The sequence below is a fragment of the Rhinopithecus bieti genome, unplaced genomic scaffold, assembly GCF_001698545.2.
Source record: "Rhinopithecus bieti isolate Rb0 unplaced genomic scaffold, ASM169854v2 scaffold_2827, whole genome shotgun sequence".
Lineage (NCBI taxonomy): Eukaryota > Metazoa > Chordata > Mammalia > Primates > Cercopithecidae > Rhinopithecus > Rhinopithecus bieti.
The window spans coordinates 2282978-2306012 of NW_016804135.1; the positions used below are offsets into that span (position 1 = coordinate 2282978).

General features: G+C 36.1%; 1 protein-coding gene across 1 annotated transcript in view; it reads left to right on the plus strand.

The window, feature by feature from the left end:
* ANKAR (ankyrin and armadillo repeat containing) overlaps nucleotides 1-23035 on the plus strand; it is a 75944-nt gene that overhangs the window by 43535 nt on the left and 9374 nt on the right. Inside the window, 11 exon segments of the mRNA XM_017865548.1 lie at nucleotides 2016-2257; nucleotides 3076-3244; nucleotides 9063-9167; nucleotides 9170-9262; nucleotides 9265-9302; nucleotides 9471-9624; nucleotides 10181-10342; nucleotides 12032-12138; nucleotides 15131-15253; nucleotides 20034-20192; nucleotides 20914-21031. Of these exon segments, the coding sequence (XP_017721037.1) occupies nucleotides 2016-2257; nucleotides 3076-3244; nucleotides 9063-9167; nucleotides 9170-9262; nucleotides 9265-9302; nucleotides 9471-9624; nucleotides 10181-10342; nucleotides 12032-12138; nucleotides 15131-15253; nucleotides 20034-20192; nucleotides 20914-21031 (1470 nt within the window).

Sequence of the window (23035 nt, forward strand, 5' to 3'; positions counted from 1 at the left end):
AAAAAAAAAAAAAACAACCCCATCAAAAAGTGGGCAAAGGATATGAACAGACACTTCTCAAAGAAGATATTTGTGCAGCCAACAGACACATGAAAAAATGCTCATCATCACTGGTCATCAGAGAAATGCAAATCAAAACCACAATGAGATACCATCTCACATCTGTTAGAATGGCAATCATTAAAAAGTCAGGAAACAACAGATGCTGGAGAGGATGTGGAGTAATAGTAATGCTTTTACACTATTGGTTGAAGTGTAAACTAGTTCAACCGTTGTGGAAGACAGTGTGGCGTTTCCTCAAGGATCTAGAACTAGAAATACCATTTGACCCAGCAATTCCATTACTGGGTATATACCCAAAGCATTATAAATCATGCTACTATAAAGACACATGCACACATAGGTTTATTGTGGCACTATACACAGTAGCAAAAACTTGGAACCAACCCAAATGTCCATCAGTGATAGACTGGATTAAGAAAGTGTGGCATGTATACACCATGGAATACTATGCAGCCATAAAAAAGGATGAGTTCATGTCCTTTGCAGGGACATGGATGAAACTGGAAACCATCATTCTGAGCAACTATCACAAGGACAGGAAACCAAACACCACATGTTCTCACTCATAGGTGGGAACTGAACAATGAGAACAGTTGGACACAGGGTGGGAAACATCACACACCAGGGCCTGTCGAGGGATGGGGGTCAGGGGGAGGGACAGCATTAGGGGAAACACCTAACATACATGAGGAGTTAATGGGTGCAGCAAACAAACATAGCAAATGTGTACCTATGTAACAAGCCTGCACGTTGTACACATGTATCCTAGAACTTAAAGTATAATAAAAAAATAAATAAAATGGCTCTACCCCATAGGATTGTTTTGAGAATAGCACTGTCCAGAATAGCTTTCTGAAATGTTGAAAATGTTCGGCTGGGCATGGTGGCTTGTGCCTGTAATCCCAGCACTTTGGGACGCCAAGGCAGGAGGATAGCTTGAGCCCAGGAGTTTGAGACCAGTCTGGGCAACATAGTGAGACCCTGTCTTTGTCTTTATGTCTATCTATATCTCCATCTATCTATCTATCTATATATCTATCTATCTATCTATCTATCTACCTACACACACACACACAAAGAAAATGTTCTATTTGAAAATGTCCAATATGGTAGCCACTACCGTAATGTGGTTATTGAATGCACGTGAAATGCTTCATAAATATTAAATGAATAAATTAAAATTTGATTGATCATAGATAGTCCCCTAATATGTTCCTGAAAATCTGTACAAAAAGCTCTATATCCAAAAGGTGAACTATAGACTTAAAGAAGTGACGAGGGATGTTTAATTTCAGGTAGCTAAATAAATAAAGTCTTTATTATATCTATTATATTTTCTGTCATTTTGTGTGTGTCTTATAAGGTGCTTTCTGCTTAACATTGAATTGATGTAAGTATAACAGGCATCAAACTGAAGCCAGATTTTCTATTTTCACTATGCCCAATGATTTCTATCTTTGAGCCAATTGTAATTAATGAGACTAATGTTGCATTTTACTAGATTCAGCACTTTTTGTTTTTCACATGCTGGTATAAAATAAGGATAAAATATAATAAAATGCTCAAATAATTGCATAAGCAGTGCCATACAAAGTTGATGCAATAACCAAAACTGAACTGTACCATGTTGTAGCACAAAGAATTTATTTATCAATAATCTTAAGCCAGAATTCAGTGTTTCAATGGTGGCTTAAGGTTACTAATATAAAATGCATGATCACTCTCTGTGAAAATCAAATGTATGAACAATGAGAGCTGCCCATACCAAAGACAAGATGGAAGGTTTCTTCATATAGTTTCAAATGATAATTTTATAAATATTTTATACAATTATTTCATAATTATTTATATTATAATGCCCATAAATATTATTTAAATATTGCCATGATAAATTGACTAAAATGGTTACCAATAATTCACGCTTTTTTATTTTTTTGCTCTTTTCATTACAGGCACCATTCCTGCCTTAATCAATCTATTAAAAAGTTCCAAAATAAAACTGCAGTGCAAAACTGTTGGGTTATTGAGTAATATCTCAACCCACAAAAGAGCAGTGCATGCTTTGGTAGAAGCGGGAGGCATTCCATCTCTAATCAACCTACTGGTTTGTGATGAGCCTGAAGTACAGTCTCGCTGTGCTGTCATTCTATATGATATTGCTCAATGTGAAAACAAGGATGTTATTGCCAAATATGTAAGTTTTTTTCATAGACCATTATTTTTGACTGACAATAACTCCCTCATGTAGAAGTTACAAAAATAGAAACCCATGTTGCTATTCAATGACAAAACTCTCAGGGAAGAATACAGCAGGGAAGAGGGAGAGAGAGGGCGTGCCTGATGAAAAATGCTCCACTGAAAAGTTGGCATTTGAGTACAGTCCAGAGGTAGATGAGGGAGTATTTTCTTAAGTTAGTATATGTCAATTGCTTCTTGCTGTTTACCAATTACCAGTGCAGTGTCTACAATGGCAAATATTTCCTAATGGGGCAATATATTCAATCAATCTTATTTACTTCACTTAGATAGCTGTATTAACTGTCACATAATGTTTCTTACCAATAGACACATTTGTTTGTGGCACTCATTCTCTCCTAAATAGTTATTTACAGCAAGAAAGATTACAGACTTGTGTTTCTTTTTCTTTCTTTCTTTTTTTTTTTGAGACAGTCTTCTCTGTCACCAGGCTAGGGTGCAATAGTACAATCTTGGCTCACTGCAACCTCCACCTCCCAGGTTCAAGCGATTCTCCTGCCTCAGCCTCTCAAGTAGCTGGAACTACAGGCATGCACCACCACGCCCGGCTAATTTTTGTATTTTTAGTAGAGACTGGGTTTCACCATGTTGGCCAGGATGGTCTTGATCTCTTGACCTTGTGATCCGCCTGCCTTGGCCTCCCAAAGTGCTGGAATTACAGGTGTGAGCCACCACGTCCAGCCAACTTGTATTTCTAAATAAAGATTACATTTATCTTAAACTAATTCAAATGTAATTTTTTTTGTTTATTTTTAGAATGGAATCTCAAGTCTGATAAATCTATTGAACTTAAACATAGAAAATGTGCTAGTAAATGTAATGAACTGTATACGGGTATTATGTATAGGAAATGAAAACAACCAAAGAGCTGTCAGAGAACATAAAGGCCTCCCGTATCTTATCAGATTTCTGAGTTCTGATTCAGGTGAGCTTCTATCTCTGTATTATTTTATAATGACCAGATATATTAAGTGAAGCAAACATGGGATTTGACTTGTCCTATATGAATAGATGTCTTGAATCTGTCTTTGAATAGATCTAAACATGTGTAATATAACCTTAATATCTAAAACACAAATTTATTTTTCCTAACTGCCAAACTATGTAGATAACAGTTAAGTTTATTTATTTTTATTTTATTTTATTTTATTTTATTTTGTTTTATTTTATTTTTCTCAAGATGGAGTCTTGCTCTGTTGCCCAGGCTGGAGTGCAGTGGTGTGATCTCAGCTCACTGCAACATCTGCCTCCCGGGTTCAAGCAATTCTTCTGTCCCAGCCTCCTGAGTAGCTGGGATTACAGGCATGCATCACCACGCCCGGCTAATTTTTGTATTGTTAGGAGAAACAGGGTTTCACCAGTTGGCCAGGCTGGTCTCAAACTCCTGACCTTGTGATCTGCCCGACACAGCCTCCCAAAGTGCTGGGATTACAGGTGTGAGCCACCATGCCCAGCAGAAAACAGTTAAATTTAAACTGCTGGGCTTACAAAAATAATTTACTGTCAAAGGCATATTCTTTTAAAAAGTTTAATTAGACATGTTTACAATGGAAATACTGGCATGGATGATTTTAAAAATACATACAATATGACTAGGAGAGTATATGCTACCTTGGGTGAATAGTACACATATTGATCATGGGTAGCTATTTTGCAAGTGACAACAAGGGCTTCAGATTTGTTAGATATTTGATGTCAAAATTCAAGGTTATCAGGAAGTATTAGGCCAATTATCAGTTCCTAAAGTGCATCTCAGTACCAAGAACATCAAAAGCCATGAGGCAGTTTCTGCAGCTACTGCAAATGGTCTCCTGGGTTCTGTAAGAATAATCTCATTCCAGTCAGCAGATGTAACAGTGTAAGCTCCAAATATATGGTTTTCCCCAAATTTGGGGGAAGAGAAAATTGAGAAGAACTTGCCCTTTTTCTTCCTGCTCAGTATATCATTTGGCTTCCTCTTCCAGTTAACCAGGAATAAATACAAAATAAATATATTGGTTAAATGTAAGTTAAGATTTAAGAATAAGGGGAATGTAGAAGTGATCTTTCCTTTACTTTAAAACTTCAAATTTAAGCGTCATCTTCTAAGAACCTCTATCGCGTGGTGACATCATTTGAAAGCCCTCTCCTTTCATAACAAATTCCTTATGATCTCTCTGTTCAAGTGTTCTTCCATTGCTTACTATGCTTTACTTTATCCTTTAAGAATAGCATTAGAGGTCAGGTGCGGTGGCTCACACCTATGAGCCCAGCATTTTGGGAGGCTGAGGCAGATCACTGAGGTCAGGAGTTCGAGACCAGCCTGGCCAACATGGTGAAACCCCATCTCTACTAAAATACAAAAATTAGCTGGGCATGGTGGTGCATGCCTGTAATCCCAGCTACTCAGGAGGCTGAGGCAGGAAAATTGCTTGAATTCGGGAGGCGGAGGTTGCAGTGAGTTGAGATTGCACCACTGCTCTCCAGCCTGGGCAACAAGGTGAAACCCCATCTCAAAAAAAAAAAAGGAAAAAAGAATAACATTAAAGAGGGTCAGCTTTTATGTATATTTTAAACCTATAATTTTTACTCATTTATAGTCATTCTTTATCTCTTTTTTTGTTTGTGTTTTATCTAACTAATTAAAATTTAAATATAGGGACTAGATCTTCTCTTCCTGTTTTCCTTTTCTTAATCCCAGATGCTGTAACAAAGTACAAATTGTAGCAGCAATTTGAATAAATAACAAATGAGTTCATTCATGAAAGAAAACTATGGTATGAAATACATTATTGAAATAAAAGTATTTTTTCCTACACCATAATCTACATTATCTCCTCACTCCAATGAGGATAATTTAAAATAAATTTTAATTTTTTTTTCTTTTTAGGTAAGCCCCCCTATATAACTTTAGTGCTTTAGCAAATAGTCCTCTTGGATGTTAGCTGGGTTGTTAAGGTATAGGAGATCAAAAAGGCATATTATTAATTCCAGTGTCTTCTTTACCATGTGAGCTACTCTAAGATTTCATGTATTAAAATGGTCCCAAAGTAGATTTACATATAGTTTCTTGAAAAGATGGATTTGTTAACATCTCCTTAGTCTGAGTCTCTATGTCCAGAGCAAGCCTACCCTTGCTAAATTTGGTTTGTTTTAGGCCTTTCCTTCACCCATTTAGCTGCTTATATTTACATTCTTATATACATGTATTCATGTATACATGCTTTCATTCCTACAATGCTTCTGATTTCATATGACACCCAACTTTCCTGTTCTGTGTTAATAACAAAAGTTTATATGACACCACCACAGAAACTCAAATATGTAACAAAAGCATACAGAATGCTTTTTCAGTTTCTATTTCAGAAGAAAATACTCATAACAATAAAAATAGTTAATGTGTTTGACATAAATTGATATAAAGTGGGTGTAGAAGTTGGTATGAACAATAAGGCCTTAATAGAGAGATAATTAACCTTGATAGTATATGAAAAAACAAATGCTGGATTATAGAGCATCTAAAGGATATTGGTAGCTACATGAATGCACAAACACTTTTCTATCTAGTTTTGCTTTTGGAAATATATTGATATTCTACATAATAAAAAAATTAAATGTACAGGCTGGGGGAAATGAAAACTGAAAGAAATAAACAAATTATATAACTAGATTTAAAAATAAAAAATGAACACAAATAATTTTAAACCCAGTACATTATATACCCTCTTTCTAAGGGTAAACACAAAACAAACTACACACAGATTTTGAGTTCTTTTTAGTGAGCTTGTATGTCATAGTGATATGGGTAGAACAATTCTGAACCCACATGATAAGTACTGTAGGACTGAAGAAATGAATAAATGTGTTGATATTATTGGGTTCTTACTGTGCAAAGAAATGTGCAGAATGTAGGAAAGCAATAAAGAACCCTGTGGGGTTGGATTGGAATCGGAAATGTATGTGTGTATGTATGAGTGTGTGTGTATACACATATACATACATATGTATACATATTTGGATTTATACACACACACACACATACATATACACATACACATATACATATGATCCAGAAGCAATGATATTCCAGTAGCAGTGAGCATACCAAGCACCCAAATCTTGGTTTCTAAATATCATCCCTCATTAAAAGGAACCAGAGCTTCTTGGAGAAATAGTTGATTCCAGGGCAGGGGCAGAGAAGGTATATGGCGAGTCAGGAACATCATCATATGGTGACAAAGTAATAAAATCCTGGCCGGGCGCGGTGGCTCAAGCCTGTAATCCCAGCACTTTGGGAGGCCAAGACAGACCACGAGGTCAGGAGATCGAGACCATCATGGCGAACACGGTAGAAACCCGTCTCTACTAAAAATACAAAAAAAAAAAACTAGCCGAGGCGAGGTGGCGGGCGCTAATAGTCCAGCTTACTTAGGGAGGCTGAGGCAGGAGAATGGCGTAAACCAGGAGGCAGAGCTTGCAGTGAGCTGAGATCCGGCACTGCACTCCAGTCCGGGCGACAGAGCCAGACTCGCCTCAAAAAAAAAAAAAAAAAAAGTAATAAATCCTTTTTTTTTTTTTTTTTTTTTTAAAAAAAGGAGGCATATCTATAGGACACAAGGACAACCTGAAGGGGCTCCCACTGGCCAAATCTTAGACAATTTGAGTAACAACATAAATAAGAAAATACACCAGGCACCGTGGCTCATGCCTATAATCCCAGCACTTTGCGGGGCCAAGACGGCCAGATAGCTTGAGCTCATGAGTTCAACACCAGCCTGGGCAACATGGCATAACCTCATCTCTACTAGAAATGCAAAAATCAGCTGGGCGTGGTGGCACATGCCTGTATTCCCAGCTACTTGGGAGGCTGAGGTAGGAGGATTGCTTGAGCCTGGGAGGCAGAGGTTGCAGTGAGCTGAGTTCGTGTCACTGAATTCTAGCCTGGGTGACAGAGTGAGACCTTTTCTCAAAAATAAATAAATTAAATTAAATTAAATTAATGGGTTATAACTCATTGAATAAAATAGGAACCTGTGCCCTCATCCTGATGAAAATTGGATAAACAAGGAAACAAATAAATAGAGAATAAGGTAGGGCTCTTCCTTATAGCAGAATGTCAGCTGACAAATGTGAAGGAGTGGTAGATTTAGAAAATTAGTATTTTGCAAACAGCATAGTAAAGATTGGTTCAGGCAAAAATTATAAATGGTTGCTAAATCTTGGAGGCAAATTTTGATATTTACAAGTGTTTTGCTCCTTATTAGTTGCAAGAGGGAAAATAGCAACTATATAGTAGAGAAACTGGATGATCAAAATTAACATCACCATCGAGGAATAGATGGACATTATATAACTCCACAGAGGATATCCCTATAACATAATGTCACTTTTTTTTGAAATGAGGTTGCTATGCTGCCCGGGCTGATCTTGAACCCCTGGATTCAAGCAGTCCTCCCACCTTAGCCTCCTGTGTAGCTGGGATTACAGGCATGCACCACTGCACCCAAGCCATAATGTCACTTTAAAAATATTCTCGATGGAGGTGCATATCTTGAGTCATGAGGAAACATCAAAGAAACCCAAATTGAGGAAAATTCTCTAAACTAAATGACCTATATTCATTAAAAATGTCTATGTCATAAAAGACCAAAAAAAACCCCTGAGAAAAGGTTCCAGATAATAGAACACTAAAGAGAAATAATTAAGTGCAATACATGGTCCTGGTCGTGGATCCTGTACTGGAAGAAAGTAAATGTGATAAAGGACATTACTAGGATGGTCAACACAATATGATTAAAGTATTGCATCTACTAATTGCCTTGTAGTTACATAAAAGGATAGGCTTGTTTTTAGTAAATACACACTAGAATATTAAAGAGATAAAAGGCCATGATGTATGCATGCAACATACTCTCAAATTTAGAAAAGCAGATTATATAGATAAATGGATAGAAAAACCAATATGGCAATATATTAAAAATTTATAAATCCAGGTAAAGGTATACAGGAATTCTCTTATTCTTACAACTTTTCTATATGTTAAAAAAACGCAACTTGTTAAAATATAGGAACATGTTTAGACTCACCAATACCAAAAGTACAAAACAAGTTGAGGCAGCATTTTTATCTATCAAATTTGAGCAAAGTTGATGTGTTTATTTTTAGTGATAACACCCATACTCAAACACAGTAACATTGATACTTTTGAACACTTGATTATGGAAGGCTAAGATGCTGTTATCATTTTTGATAAGCAGTTTACTGAGATGTACTGAGTTATTCCAGTAATTCCTCTACAAAAAACATAAAAGTTAGCCGGGCATGGTGGTGCACACCTGTAGTCCCAGCTACTCAGGAGGCTGAGGTGGGAGGATGGCGGAGGTTGTAGTGAGCTGAGATCACACACACCACTGGACTCCAGCCTGGGTGATTGAGCCAAACCTTGTCTCAGAAAGGGTGGTGGGGAAGGAATGTTTTAATTGTAAGTAAAAATGCAGGTTATTGTTTTAAAACACAACTATATCAAATACATCTATAACTATCTAAATCTGTCTTCATAAGAAATAGTACATGAGATTATGACAAATGATTGATTGTGTTTAGATGGTAAATCTACCCAGTTTTATTTATTTCTACTTTTCTTTATTTTCTCTAAGCTTTTTTATAAATTTGATTTTATAATATGGGAAACTAATGATATGCTGCACTTTGATATTCTTATTTTTCATAAGGTTTATTTAACTTGTTCTTAAATTCATTTAAAGATGTGTTGAAGGCTGTATCTTCTGCTGCAATTGCTGAGGTTGGGCGTGACAATAAGGAAATTCAGGATGCTATAGCTATGGAGGGAGTGATTCCTCCTCTGGTGGCTCTTTTAAAGGGAAACAAATTAGTGTCCAAATGAAAGGTGCAATGGCTGTGGAATCACTTGCAAGTCACAACCCTCTTATACAGAAAGCATTTCTGGAAAATCGTTAACTAAATATCTTTTAAAACTCCTAAAGGTAGGAATTTTATGATTCCTGGTCATTTTCTTAGATGATGTATTCTATTTTGAATTGTTAAGTGAATAGAAAAACTAAACCAATTCTAGAATAAACATTTTATGAAATACACATCCCTAAAGTGTTCAATAAATATTCACTGAATTAATGAAATATTTTTTAAAATAGGCATTTCAAATAGATGTTAAGGAACAAGGAGCCATTGCACTTTGGGCCTTGGCAGGACAAACACTAAAACAACAAAAATACATGGCAGAACAGATTGGATACAGCTTTATAATTAATATGCTTTTGTCACCATCAGCTAAAATGCAGTATGTTGGTAAGTTATTTTTCCTTATTTTATTTTTATTTTTTAGAGACAGGATCCTGCTCTGTTGCACAGCCTGGCGTGCAGTGGCATAATATTTTTTTTTTTTTTTTTTGAGATGGAGTCTCACTCTGTCACCCAGGCTGGAGTGCAGTGGCCGGATCTCAGCTCACTGCAAGCTCCGCCTCCTGGGTCTACGCCATTCTCCTGCCTCAGCCTCCTGAGTTGCTGGGATTACAGGCGCCCGCCACCTCGCCCGGCTAGTTTTTTTGTATTTTTTTAGTAGAGACGGGATTTCACCGTGTTAGCCAGGCTGGTCTCGATCTCCTGACCTCGTGATCTGCCCGTCTCGGCCTCCCAAAGTGCTGGGATTACAGGCTTGAGCCACCGCGCCCGGCCTCAGTGGCACAATTATAGCTCACTGCAGCCTCAAACCCCTGGGCTCAAGTGATCCTCCTGCCTCAGCCTCCCAAGTAGCTGGGATTACAAGTGTGAACCACTGTGTCCTCTGCGTAATGTAGAACAGGGCACTGGAGTATCATACATGTATCTTGCTTTTCTTTATCAGGAGGTGAAGCTGTCATAGCTCTAAGTAAGGACAGCAGGATGCATCAAAATCAAATATGTGAAGGGAATGGAATTGCACCATTGGTTCGCTTACTAAGAATTAGTACGATTGCTGAAGGCACACTTCTCAGTGTCATCAGAGCAGTGGGATCCATTTGTATTGGTTTGTATACTTATTCTCAATTTCTTAAATATCTGTAAGAACAAGAACAGGTTGGGCAGAGAAATGGAAGTTAATCTCTCTTCCTCTATATCCCCACTGTTTGAGCCCTAAATGGTATTTAATGTATCAAAGACTATTACAACTTTTTAAATTTGTGTAAGAACTTGGTCAGTACAAGTGGTGTAATTAAGAATTTTATATCAGTCTTGCTCTTGAACAATGGCTAGAGAGGAAAATTAGGACAATAAGCCTTGGCTATTTTGACTGAAAGCAATCTCTTTTTTAAGTTTAAGAGAAAAATAGTTCTTTTGAATCTCAAGAACTATATGTTTTTGAAGATATAGAAGAGTTTCTAATGCTGGGGCACATTCTTGAATGTCTCTATAATGATCATTTGTTTATATAACATCGAATTCATTGCAAAGGAATCGACATTTTGGGGTTCCTGAGAAAATGTGGAACTGTCAGTTGTGACCCTCCAAAAGTTAAAAGTTGGGTTCTTGCTGACCTTGATGAATGCAGGATGCTGACTGTAGACTGCTTCTTGCAAACAAGAGGAAAAATCTTTATTTCTAGATCACTGAATTTCCTCAAAATTAGTCCAGCTGAATGAGTAATAATAGGAATTGATTCTCACATTATTTTCTCTTTGCTTGCCAAAAGTTTCTTGCAGAAACTCCTTCACAATTCCAAGATAATCAGCCAGAGAAGATGTTTCTTTTTTTGGCCAGAGACTCTGACATAGTTATTTCTAAAGTTCTAGTAAATGATAATATATATGCAAGGTTGCCTGATATACACACACACACACATTATCAAATGTCTTCTCATTAGTTCATTTCAAAGCTGTCCACATCAGCTCTGTGTGTGTGTGTGTGTTTGTGTGTATGTGTGTGTGTGGTGGGGGTGGGGGGGGCTTGTGAGGACAAAGGTGTTCTTTTTTCCTTCAGACTTCCCTAGATACAATATGTCGGTGACTTCTCTTCATTGTTCACTGAGAGGCTCAATCTTATATTTAACCCATTTATTTAGAGTTAACCCATTTATATAAACACACTGTGTATTTATTGTGACATTTAATATTGGCAAAAGAACAGAATTAAAATTCTTTGTCCATGTTCACTAGAAAGAAATGAGTTTCTCAACAGGAAATTGCAAGGATTGGGGGAAAAAAAAGAGAGAGAGAGAGAGAGTTGAGTTTCTCTGGTGAGATTAGATCCGCAATTTAAAGTAGTATGTTATAAAGAGACATAGTAAGATTATCTTGTTAGCGTGTATAATTTAAGAAACCTAGAAATTTTAACTTGGTGATTTACTCTAGTCATTTTGTAGAAGTAAACTTTTATAGAAAACAATATTACTATGAACTTAAGTACATCACACATAGTATTTCTTCAATAAATGATAGCTATTATTATTCCTTGATAGTATAACATTTCTAATTTCCTTTGTTTTGTGACTTTTAGGAAGCCATTCACAATTCTAATAAGCTCTCCGTGTTTATTCACTTTGTCTTTTAAAAAATTAATTCAGGACTATTAAAATAGTGTCAATATAGCATACCCTTTTGTAATTTACTAACTGTATCACCTTAGAACACTTTGTCAACCAAAAAATATCAAGCTATGTTTGACTTTACCATTTATAAGATGGAAAAAAATATTACCTCATTGGTGTGGACCCTTACAGGTGTAGCCCATACAAGCAATCCTGTCAGTCAACAGTTTGTTGTAGATGAAAATGCCTTTCCAGTACTTATCCAACTACTAAGAAATCACCCTTCTCCTAACATTAAGGTATTTATAAAGGTTTACATTGTTTTCTGATATGGTAAACATTAACAGAAATATAATTTTAAGAAAATTTTGTGTCTTTATTCAAAGAAAATTTTGTGTCTTTATTCAAGTTTCAGTATTTTTTGTTTTTTTTTTTTTTTTTTTTTTTTAACATTAAAATGTTTAATCTTTTAAACTAATCCTATTTTTCTTGGGGAGAATAAGCCAAAATAAAAATAAACAAAATCCTTAGAAGTTTTAAACAAAAAGCTTTGCTTCAAACCATAACGATACTAGTAAATTTTTGTGTAAAATAGGGTTTCTCCAAATATTGACAAGAAAATCTTATGTTTTTACTCTCAAGTAAGTTTTTTCTTCGATATTTGATTTATTTATTCACAAAAGTTCTTTCTACCTCCCCAGACATCAGTTGCCTTAAAACTGGGTGGGCGATTAATGGAAATGTGTGACTATAATGGGGAATATTTCCAAATATTAGTGAATCTTGTCCAGTACTACACTCAAAACCAAGCCGCTGCCTTTCTGCCAAAGGCAGCCTCGCTGTTGGGCCTGGAGGTAATAGTTTCTCCAAGGCTGCGACATTACAAAGAATTATTGTGAGTTGTTGTTGAAGAAGCATTCCAGTCTTCCGTGTTACTTCTACCAAATGCCTTTAATAAAATGACATTTATACTCTATTCCAAAATACTTTTACCCAGAGCTTTTTAGAAATTTTGGGCACAGTCTATAGATGCCAGCAAAGAAATTGTTAACAGCAAAAAAAAATTTTTTATTTTTTCAAAATTTGGTATGCAGTTCTACTGGAGATGGGCAAGAAAAGAAATAACCATAGAAATATCTCAGTAAATAGCACTGGTTTCTTTCTTTTTTTCTTTTTCCTTTTCTTTCTTTTTTTTTTTTTTTTTTTTGAGACAGATCCTCGCTCTGGTTGCCCAGGCTGTAGTACAGCTGGCACCATCTCAGCTCCTGCAACCTCCCAGGTTCAAGTAGTCTCTTCCTGCCTCAGTCTCCTGAGGTAGCTGGGATTATAGGTGTGCCACCACAACGCTTGGCTAATTTTTGTATTCTTATTTTGCTAGAGATGGGTTTCACCCATGTTGGCCAGGCTGCGTCTTGACGATTCCTGACCTCAAGTGATCTGCCGGGCCTTCGCGCTCCAACAGTCGCTGGGATTGCTAGGCTGTGAGCCGCACGACCACCCAGGCTGTCTCTTTTCTTAATCTTTATTTATTTATTTATTTATTTATGTTATTTTATTTATTTATGAATTGAGACTGGTGGTCTCTCCTGTACAATCAGCGCTAGAGTGCCCAGTTAGTGCAATCGTTGGGCTCACTGCAGCCCCAGTCTGCAGTGATCCTCCCACCTCAGCCTCCTGAGTAGCTGTGACTAAAGGAGTACACCACCATGCCTGGTTAATTTTTTAAATTTTTGTTGGAGATGAAGTTTCACCATTTTGCCCAGGCTGTTCTCGAATTCCCGGGCTCAAGAGATCCTCCACCTTGGCCTCCAAAGTGATGGGATTACAGGTGTGAGCCACTGCACCCAGGCTGTTTATTTTTTTAATCTTTGTTTATTTAATTTTTTTTTTAATTGAGATGAGGTCTCTCACTATCAGTCAGGCTAGAGTGCAGTAGTGCAATCTTGGCTCACTGCAGCCTCTGCCTCCCAGTCTACAGTGATCCTCTCACCTCAGCCTCCTGAGTAGCTGTGACTAAAGGAGTGCGCCACCGTGCCTGGTTAATTTTTTGTATTTTTGTTGGAGATGGAGTTTCACCATTTTGCCCAGGCTGTTCTTGAACTCCTGGGCTCAAGAGATCCTCCACCTTGGCCTCCAAAGTGATGGGATTACAGGCATGAACCACCACATCTGGTGCATTCTTTTAACAAATGTGTGTGTTATCATAAAAAATGTATCCATCTATATTTCAGTATATATTTTCAATGAGTTTTGAAACTTGTTTAAATAGAACATAAACACATTTCAATACTTTTTCTCAAAAGATTCTATAATGGACAAAACATTTCACAATAATTCAATAATCATACTTTTCAAATTCATGATGTTTTTCATAGAAATGCACAGTATAGCACTTTAAAAACTTCTCTACTGAGTCCCAATAATATGCAAGGTTCATCTTCCTAATGGGCTTCAGAATGTACATTAAATGGTTCCAGAACTAGAGGAGGAAAAAATAGTAGTACTATTCCTTAGTACTACTCCCCCAAGCTTTGTTTAAATTAGTAAGTGCTGCAGGCTGGGTGCTTTGGCTCACGCCTGTAATCCCAGCACTTTAGGAGGCCATGAGGTGGGTAGATCATGAAGTCAGGAGTTTGAGACCAGCTTGGCCAACATGGTAAAGCCCTATCTCTACTAAAGATACAAAAGATTAGCTGGGTATGGTGGTGCATGCCTGTAATCCCAGCTACTCGGGAGGCTGGGGCAGGAGAATTGCTTGAACCCAGGAGGTGGAAGTTGCAGTGAACTGATATCATGCCATTGTACTGCAGCCTGGGCGACAGAGAAAGACTTCATCTAAAAAACAAACAAACAAAAAAAAAACAAAAAAGGTACTGCATTAAAGCCTTACAACTCAATGGTCAGTAGTTAACAAGCAGTTCAAAATAGCTTTTTAATCCACGTCAAAAAATTAAAAGAACATTTTTTTTAAATATGGAAGGGATACAACTATGCACTTAGGCTAATACCTCCTTACATGCTCTGCTGGCCCTTGTTCCCTTCTCCAGTGCCCTCAAATGGAGCTCTGTGGTTGGTCCCTGAACACAGAAAGGATATTTTCTCAGCTATTAAAAATTATGAGGGAGTTGTAAGTGCAGTTCTTTCACTAGTAAGAACTGGAATCAATGGATTATATTTTAGCAGATTTTATAGTGTCTTTCCACAATGTATTCTATATAAATGCCTGCACAATGAAATGTGTAATTTCATAAAGCATAATTGAAAAGTAATTTTTGAAAACCACATGTTTAGGTTGAAGTGGCATTTTCCTTGGCATGCATTGTCCTAGGGAATGATGTGTTACAGAAAGACTTACACGAAAATGAAGGATTTGAGTATGCTGATGTCCTTTATCTTCTTCACTCAACAGAAAAGGTAATACCTTTACAAAATATTGAGGCTCATTTTGAAAAAAATTGTTTTTATACCACATCCTCAAATTATCATCAAGTCTTCTTCATGACAATATTCAATGTATTATTTAAGAAAAGACATGTAAAAAGATCTCTTTGTAGGTCATTAGTTTGTAATGATGTAATAATACAGCTCCATATCTTTCTGAGTCATCCCATTTCATCATTGAAATGCAGTAATTTTAATGTTTGGTGATGAGTCAAAAAACAAATCTCTTATGTCTCAAATCAAATCCGTAAAATAATTTTATGCCCTTTCAGCCCTCAGTCATTCACTTATCCAATACGCTAAAGTGGTGCTTCCCAAACTATTTGTGATGAAGAAATAGCTTTTTCCCAGCAATCTATTATGGAAGGATAATTTTTTTAACTTAAAAATTTTGAAATAATCTTAGACTTTCCAAAAATTTGTAAAACCAGTATTCTGGTATATCCTTCATTTAGTTTTCCCAGATGTCAACTAGAACATTAACATTGATACAATACTATTAACTAATTTGCAGACTTTATTTAAATGTTGCCAGTTTTCTCGGCAATGTCCTTTTTTTTGGTTTTGTTTTTATATTTTTTTAATTTAAAAAATTATTTTTATTTTTTTCAGTGTCTACTTTTTGTTCCAGAATCTAATCCAGGGTCTCACATTGCATCTAAATGTCTTGTCTCTTTAGCCTCCAGTTTGTGAAACTCAGCCCTTCTTTGTTTTTCATGATTTTGACATTTTTGATGAATCCAGGCCAGTTATTTTATAGAATATCCCTCAATTTGACCATGATGTTTTCCCCTAATTAAATTGAAGTTACACCTTTTGGCAAGAATTTCCCAGAAGTGATGTGGTCTTCTTTACTCACCTTCCTAGTACATCATACCATGAGGTATATAATGTTGATGTATCTTACGGGTAATGTTAACTTTGATTACTTGGTTAAAATGGGGTCTGCCATATTTCTTCACTCACTGTTTTTCCTTTTGTAGTTAATAAGTATCTTAAGGTGAGACACTTTGAGATTATGCAAATATTTTGTTTTGCATCATACTTTTGCTCACCAATCTTAGCATCCATTGATGCAACAATAATAAATGTAACATTTGCCTAAGGGCAATTTTAAAAATTCCCTTCTTCCTTCTGCATTTATTAGTTGGTAGTCAACTATAAAGAAGATTTGTTTCTTTTCAATGTTTATTCTCAGTTTTGTAATCCCACTGTTAATGATTTTGTGGACTGTCAGTGGTCCACGGGCCACACTTTCAATAGCATTACCCTAATGAAATGAGAGCTATTTTCTACAGGGCATTTCAAAACCAGGAAGAAAGTTGCCAACGATGTTTCTCTCAGTTCCGTAAGATTTTAGAGGGATCAAGGAGGGTCAGGAGGTAGGTGGGAATGAAGTCTTTTTTTTTTTTTATTATAAAATTTTACTCTGTTGTGGTACACAAAAAGAGAAGTGCTGCTATAAAAATATGGGAAATACTTTGGGAGGTCGAGGTGGGCAGATCACTTGAGATCAGGAGTTCGAAACCAGCCTTGCCAATGTGGTGAAATCCCATCTCTACTAAAGAGACAAAAATTAGCCAGGCGTGGTGGCACATGCCTGTAGTCCCAGCTACTTGGGCGGCTGAGGCAGGAGAATCACTTGAACCCAGGATGTGGAGGTTGCAGTGAACCGAGATTGCACCACTGCAGTCCAGCCTGGGCAACAGAGCTAGACTCTGTCTCAAAAAAAAAGAATATATATATATGGAAACTAATAGGGTGAGGACACTAAATGAATGACTGACTCTCTAAGTCACCTTTTGCCCCTCTGCTCTGTTCCTTCTAGATTTTACTCCCATTACCTTACTCCTCATGTGCACCCTTCTCCCTTTTATTACACATTCCACTCTCAAGTGTTCTGCCTTCCCTCCCAGTTTGTTACCACTTGCTTCACTCTCTGGACCCTGCATTTGGCTTATAATAGATACGTTATTGTGCATCAGTTCTACACATGGTAGGGAATCTTAGAGAACTAGAAGGTTTAAGTATAAACCAAAGGATTTATCTGGACTTGGCTAAAGCTTTTAATTCTAACAATCATCACAAGGCAAGTTAAAAGTCCTCTAGGGTTTCTTGTACTATATTTTGCCTCAAACTACCTATCCTGCCGAGGCAATTACTGCTCTTAGGGCTTTAGAGTACTAAACAACTGTGGTCCTTCGTTAAACCTATAGTGGGAGACTTCAGATTACACAGACGTGTTGTAGAAGTTAAAGGGGAGGGAGGGATGTTCAGCAACTACATATGTCACTGAATGAATAGCTATCTTATGGATAATGACGGGACTGTAATAAAAATTAAGTCAGGAACCCAGGTTCTTGTAACTCCTAGCCACACTGATATTGTCTACCTGGAGATGCAATAGGTTATGTGTTGTTTTAAAATTAGAATTTAACTATTTTCATGCTACCAAACTAGAATAATATATGAAATGGACCATTGAGATTGATTTTCACAAGCCACATAAAATTAGTCACATTAATGTAGTTACTATTATTCTATCTCTTTAACTAACTCAAATATGTGGGCTAATTATGAATATACTTTTGAAGAGATGTTAGTGAGCATAATTAATAGGTACTCTTTTCCCATTCATAAATCAGTGGGTATAAAGTGAAAATAAGTAACCAGTGGGTATAACCACCCTGGTAGATAGGTAAATGAAAATATATATGATGTAAAGAGTTTAAGACAGTTGACATTGGGAGAAAAAAGTATGGAAAAATATGTCTTTCCTCGAGGATTAATTTTTAGCCCTCTGAACTGGGAATAGCCAACTTGGTTCTTGTCCTGTATCTTATACTAGCTGGCAACTATGGGATTCATTTTGAAACATTAATAGCCACTTTATAATCTAAACTATTTATTGTAGACTTCCACAGTGATACTGCAGGAGTGAACCCTACATGGAAAAGAAATGGAAATTGGTCAAGTCTTAGCATATTTCACTTCACTCTATCTGACCTTGATACACAAAGCATGCCCCTTTGGTTCATTTCCCATTGCCACTCTTTCCTACTTGGCTCTAGGTTCTGTTCTGCTGTCTGTTAATCCACCCTTTGACTATGACTGAGACCTACTTTCTCAAGCCTTTGACTGTACCTAATACTTTTCTTTTCGCCTATTGCTAGGTGACTGGGTTTTTTGTGTATGTGATTTTTATTATGGAAAATTTCAAATATATATAAAATGACCGGGTAGCATAATGAACCTAAATGTTCCCACCTAGCTTCAGCAGTCATCATCTCATGGCCAGTCTTATTTCATCTATACATCCACTCACTTCTACTAAATTATTTTTGATGCAAATTTCAAGCATCATATAATTTTATCTATAAATATTTCAGTGTGTACATGCAGCATTTTAATATTATGATTAATAATGGCAGAAGAAAATTCAGGGCTGGGTGTGGTGGTTCATGTCTGTAATCCCAGCACTTTGGGAGGCCAAGCCGAGCAGACACCTTGAGCTCAGGAGTTCAATACCAGACTGGGCAACACAGCAAAACCCTGTCTCTATAAAAAAATATAGAAAATTAGCCAGGTGTGGTGGCACACACCTTTGGTCTTAGCTACCTGGAAGGCTGAAGTGGGAGCACTGCTTGAGCCTGGGAGGTGGAAATTGCAGTGAGCCAAGATCACGCCACTGCACTCTAGCCTGGGTGACAGAGGGAGACTTTGTCTCAAAAAAAAAAAAAAAAAAAAAAAAAGAAAAGAAAATTCACTAAGATTAATGAGTTCTTTCTGTGTGTCCTACATTGTTCAAATAACATAATAATACAATATATTAAATTATTTTAATATTAAAATAAGATTTAGTAATAAGATTTTATCTTTTGAATCTTTCTGGAAGGTTTACCATACTTATATATCTCTGGCAAGCAGACTAATTCTACAGAAGAAACTAGGTTTTGCTATTTGCCTAGCCTCAGAATGTTAAAATGTGATTCTTCAGAATACATTATTTTTCTCCTATTCTTCCTTAAAATATAGTACAATGGAATTTTACGAATGAATTTAAGAGATGATATGGAATACCCAACAATGTACGGAATGCAATAGATAACATGCTATACAAGGGAAGTTTTGATTTATCAACTCTACTTTGAAATGTTGAAAGTTATAACATTCTGGAGTAACTCTGTTATCTCTTTTCCCTAGTAATGGCATANTGTGTCCTACATTGTTCAAATAACATAATAATACAATATATTAAATTATTTTAATATTAAAATAAGATTTAGTAATAAGATTTTATCTTTTGAATCTTTCTGGAAGGTTTACCATACTTATATATCTCTGGCAAGCAGACTAATTCTACAGAAGAAACTAGGTTTTGCTATTTGCCTAGCCTCAGAATGTTAAAATGTGATTCTTCAGAATACATTATTTTCTCCTATTCTTCCTTAAAATATAGTACAATGGAATTTTACGAATGAATTTAAGAGATGATATGGAATACCCAACAATGTACGGAATGCAATAGATAACATGCTATACAAGGGAAGTTTTGATTTATCAACTCTACTTTGAAATGTTGAAAGTTATAACATTCTGGAGTAACTCTGTTATCTCTTTTCCCTAGTAATGGCATATTTTACTCCCAGTGATAAGAATGCAATATATTTTAATAAGCAAGAATTCAAAGTCTATTATGTTGAGTAACATGATAAATGAAGTTCATTATAATGCATGTTTCTCCTATTTTTAGGATATTTGCTTAAGAGCAGGCTATGCATTAACACTTTTTGCCTTCAATAATCGCTTTCAACAATACTTAATATTGGAAAGTGGAATAATGACCATATCTATTTTTGAACCTTTTCTTGAATCAACAGTTGAAACTGAGAAGGCAATGGCAGCATTTCAGGTATAAAATTGAGATTAATTAACACCTCAAATTAATAAATATGTCATTTTGTGAAAACTTGAAAATTACAATGATTTGGAGACCCAGAAAATGTTTATTTGTAAAATTTAGTATTTTGCACATAAGCCCCTTCTACCTCATAAAAACTCTATTATCTTGAGGATTTCTTCATTAATATAGAATTTTACAAGTTACAAGACACTTACTGATGCCTTTATACCTCATCTGATATTTATAACAAGCCTGTAAGGTTGACAATTAGGTAGTACTATTTTCATCACCCCATATTAAAAGGAAACAGGTAGAAAACATGTTAGCATCCAAGACAGGTTTTCTAACTGCAAATCTTTAGTTGATCACACTGATCTTTCAACCTAGTAACAACTGTATGTATCTGTGAAGTTTTATTCTCTCTCTTCATTTTCTATCCTGTGCCCTTTAAGAGAAGTGTTTTCTATGAACCCATATGAAAGAGTGCAAAAGTTGCAAACATTGTAGGAAGAATAATAGTACCCCCTATGATCACTGCTATGACCAGACAGGGACAAATACTCTTAACTCTCCCCACCACCACATGCTGCTTCTATTGAATCCTCTAAACACTCCCTTTACCCTTCTAAGAAGTATCAAAAGAATTAAAAAAATAAAAAATTACAAACGTGTAATTAGAGAAGCTGAGTAGAAAATGTCTACAGATTCTCTGCTTCTTTTCTGTTTTCAGATTGTTGTATTGGCTAAAGTCATTAGAGATGTGGACCATATTACTTTGTCTGCAAGAGGTGTTACTATTTTAGTTGATAGTCTGTATTCAGTTCAGACTTCTACTATTGTCTTGACAGGTAAGAAATGACTAGAAGTTAATTTTAGCCACATAAAACTATTTCCAAAAACAGTTTATGGTACTCTGAATAATAATAAAATAATACACCTGATACTCTGCCACAAGTTTAAAGAATGAACTTATGTTTATCTACATGGAACTCCACAGCAAGTCTACACGAAACAATGGATGTCTACTCTGTACCCCAAATAGAAGCTGAGTAACTCTGAGCACAGACTTTTGCTTTCCTAATTACTTTTCAAACCTTTAACTTTTTTTCCAGGATATAAGTGTGAATTCAACTATGAACTACCAACAGCAAAATCAAAAACTGATTTATAATAGTGGTGGCAGATTTATACAGATGTACCTCTGTCTAGTTTCCTTTTGTCCAGTTGTGCACATTTTGCTAATACTAAGAAGTTCTTTACATCACTGTGCAATAAAGCAAAGCAAGATGGTCCCATAGCGTTCTCAACACATTTAATGCTATTGTGTAACTGCGTCTACGGCAGACCTAACCCAACAAGTCACTAATAGGTGATCAGTAATATTTAATTGACTTGTTATACCACTCTTAAAGTAACATAAGGCAGGGTCAGAATGAGTAATATGCAGTGACTACTAACAATATAAACAAATAAGTATTTGTTTTTTAATTAAAATGGATCACTAAAGGAAACTTCACTTGATGCCATAGAATTCTATTTTTATGAAGTTTATTTGCATGGCAAGGAAGGAAAAATGAAGCAATGAAAACTTTCTGATGGAAACTAGCTAGAAAAAAAGTTTAAAGAAGTTATTAAATATGTTTTAATCTAAATAACATTATTAATTCAATGTTATAGTAATTCTGTGACTCTGAAAAACAACTGTAGTGGGTTTACACTCCACAATGTTTTGTTTTTTTGAGACGGAGTCTCGCTTTGTTGTCAGGCTGGAGTGCAGTGGTGCAATCTTGGCTCACTGTAACTTCCGCCTCCCAGATTCAAGCGATTCTCCTGCCTCAGCCTCCTGAGTAGCTGGGACTACAGGCGTGCACCACCAAGGCCAGCTAATTTTTGTATTTGTAGTAGAGATGGGTTTCATGGTCTCGATCTCTTGACCTCATGATCCGCCCGCCTCGGCCTCCCAAAGTGCTGGGATTACAGGTATGAGCCACCGCACCTGGCCTCCACAAACTCTTATAGGAAATAAATGACATATTACATTAGCTTTCAAATATTAAATTAATTTCTCCAGGATGAGGAGAAATGAATCTTAGAAATTAATGGACTTTCTCTGCACTCCACAACCAGTCATATGCATGTCCAGGGTATCTCAGGCAAAGCCTGATATTCAGGCTTCAGGTATACTGTAAAATAGCTGATGTGCTTGGTGTCAAGTTGACATGGTTCCCAGAAGAGGCTCCAAAGGCACAGAAGTTTTTAGGAAACTATGATTTCTGTTACCAAGAATTCAGTTTTCCTATGTATACCACTTAGCTATTCTCTACTCAGAGTTCCTCCTACTCCTTTGAGAACTATAAACCTTAGTTCTCTTTCTTAGCTGCTCCCTTGGTGTGTTTCCATTTCTAACTTCCCATCTTTAAAGGGTCTTTTTAACTTTAAATAGAGCTTACCTTTAGACAATTTTTGCTTTAGAAGATACAACCCAATTTTCCCCATTCTGAGGCAATAAACACAAGGAATTTCTTGGCTTATAATAGAGGCCAGACAAAAATATAAGGAGAACAAAAACTCACATCATATCTCAATCAAGTATCCACATACTTCACACACAAATATGAAAATACATTTTTATCTTCAAACAAATATAAATAAAATATTCAGTTGCTAGCTGCACATTTAATTATTGGGACACTTTATTATTTTAAATCTGAAAACATTTCTTTTTTATGGTAAAAACTTCAGTGATTTCAAACCTCAATATGCAATACATTGCTTGATTTTAAAGTATTAATAAGGCTTAACTCAAAGCCATTTCAACTGCAAAAAGGACATATTAATTTTTTTTTTTTTTT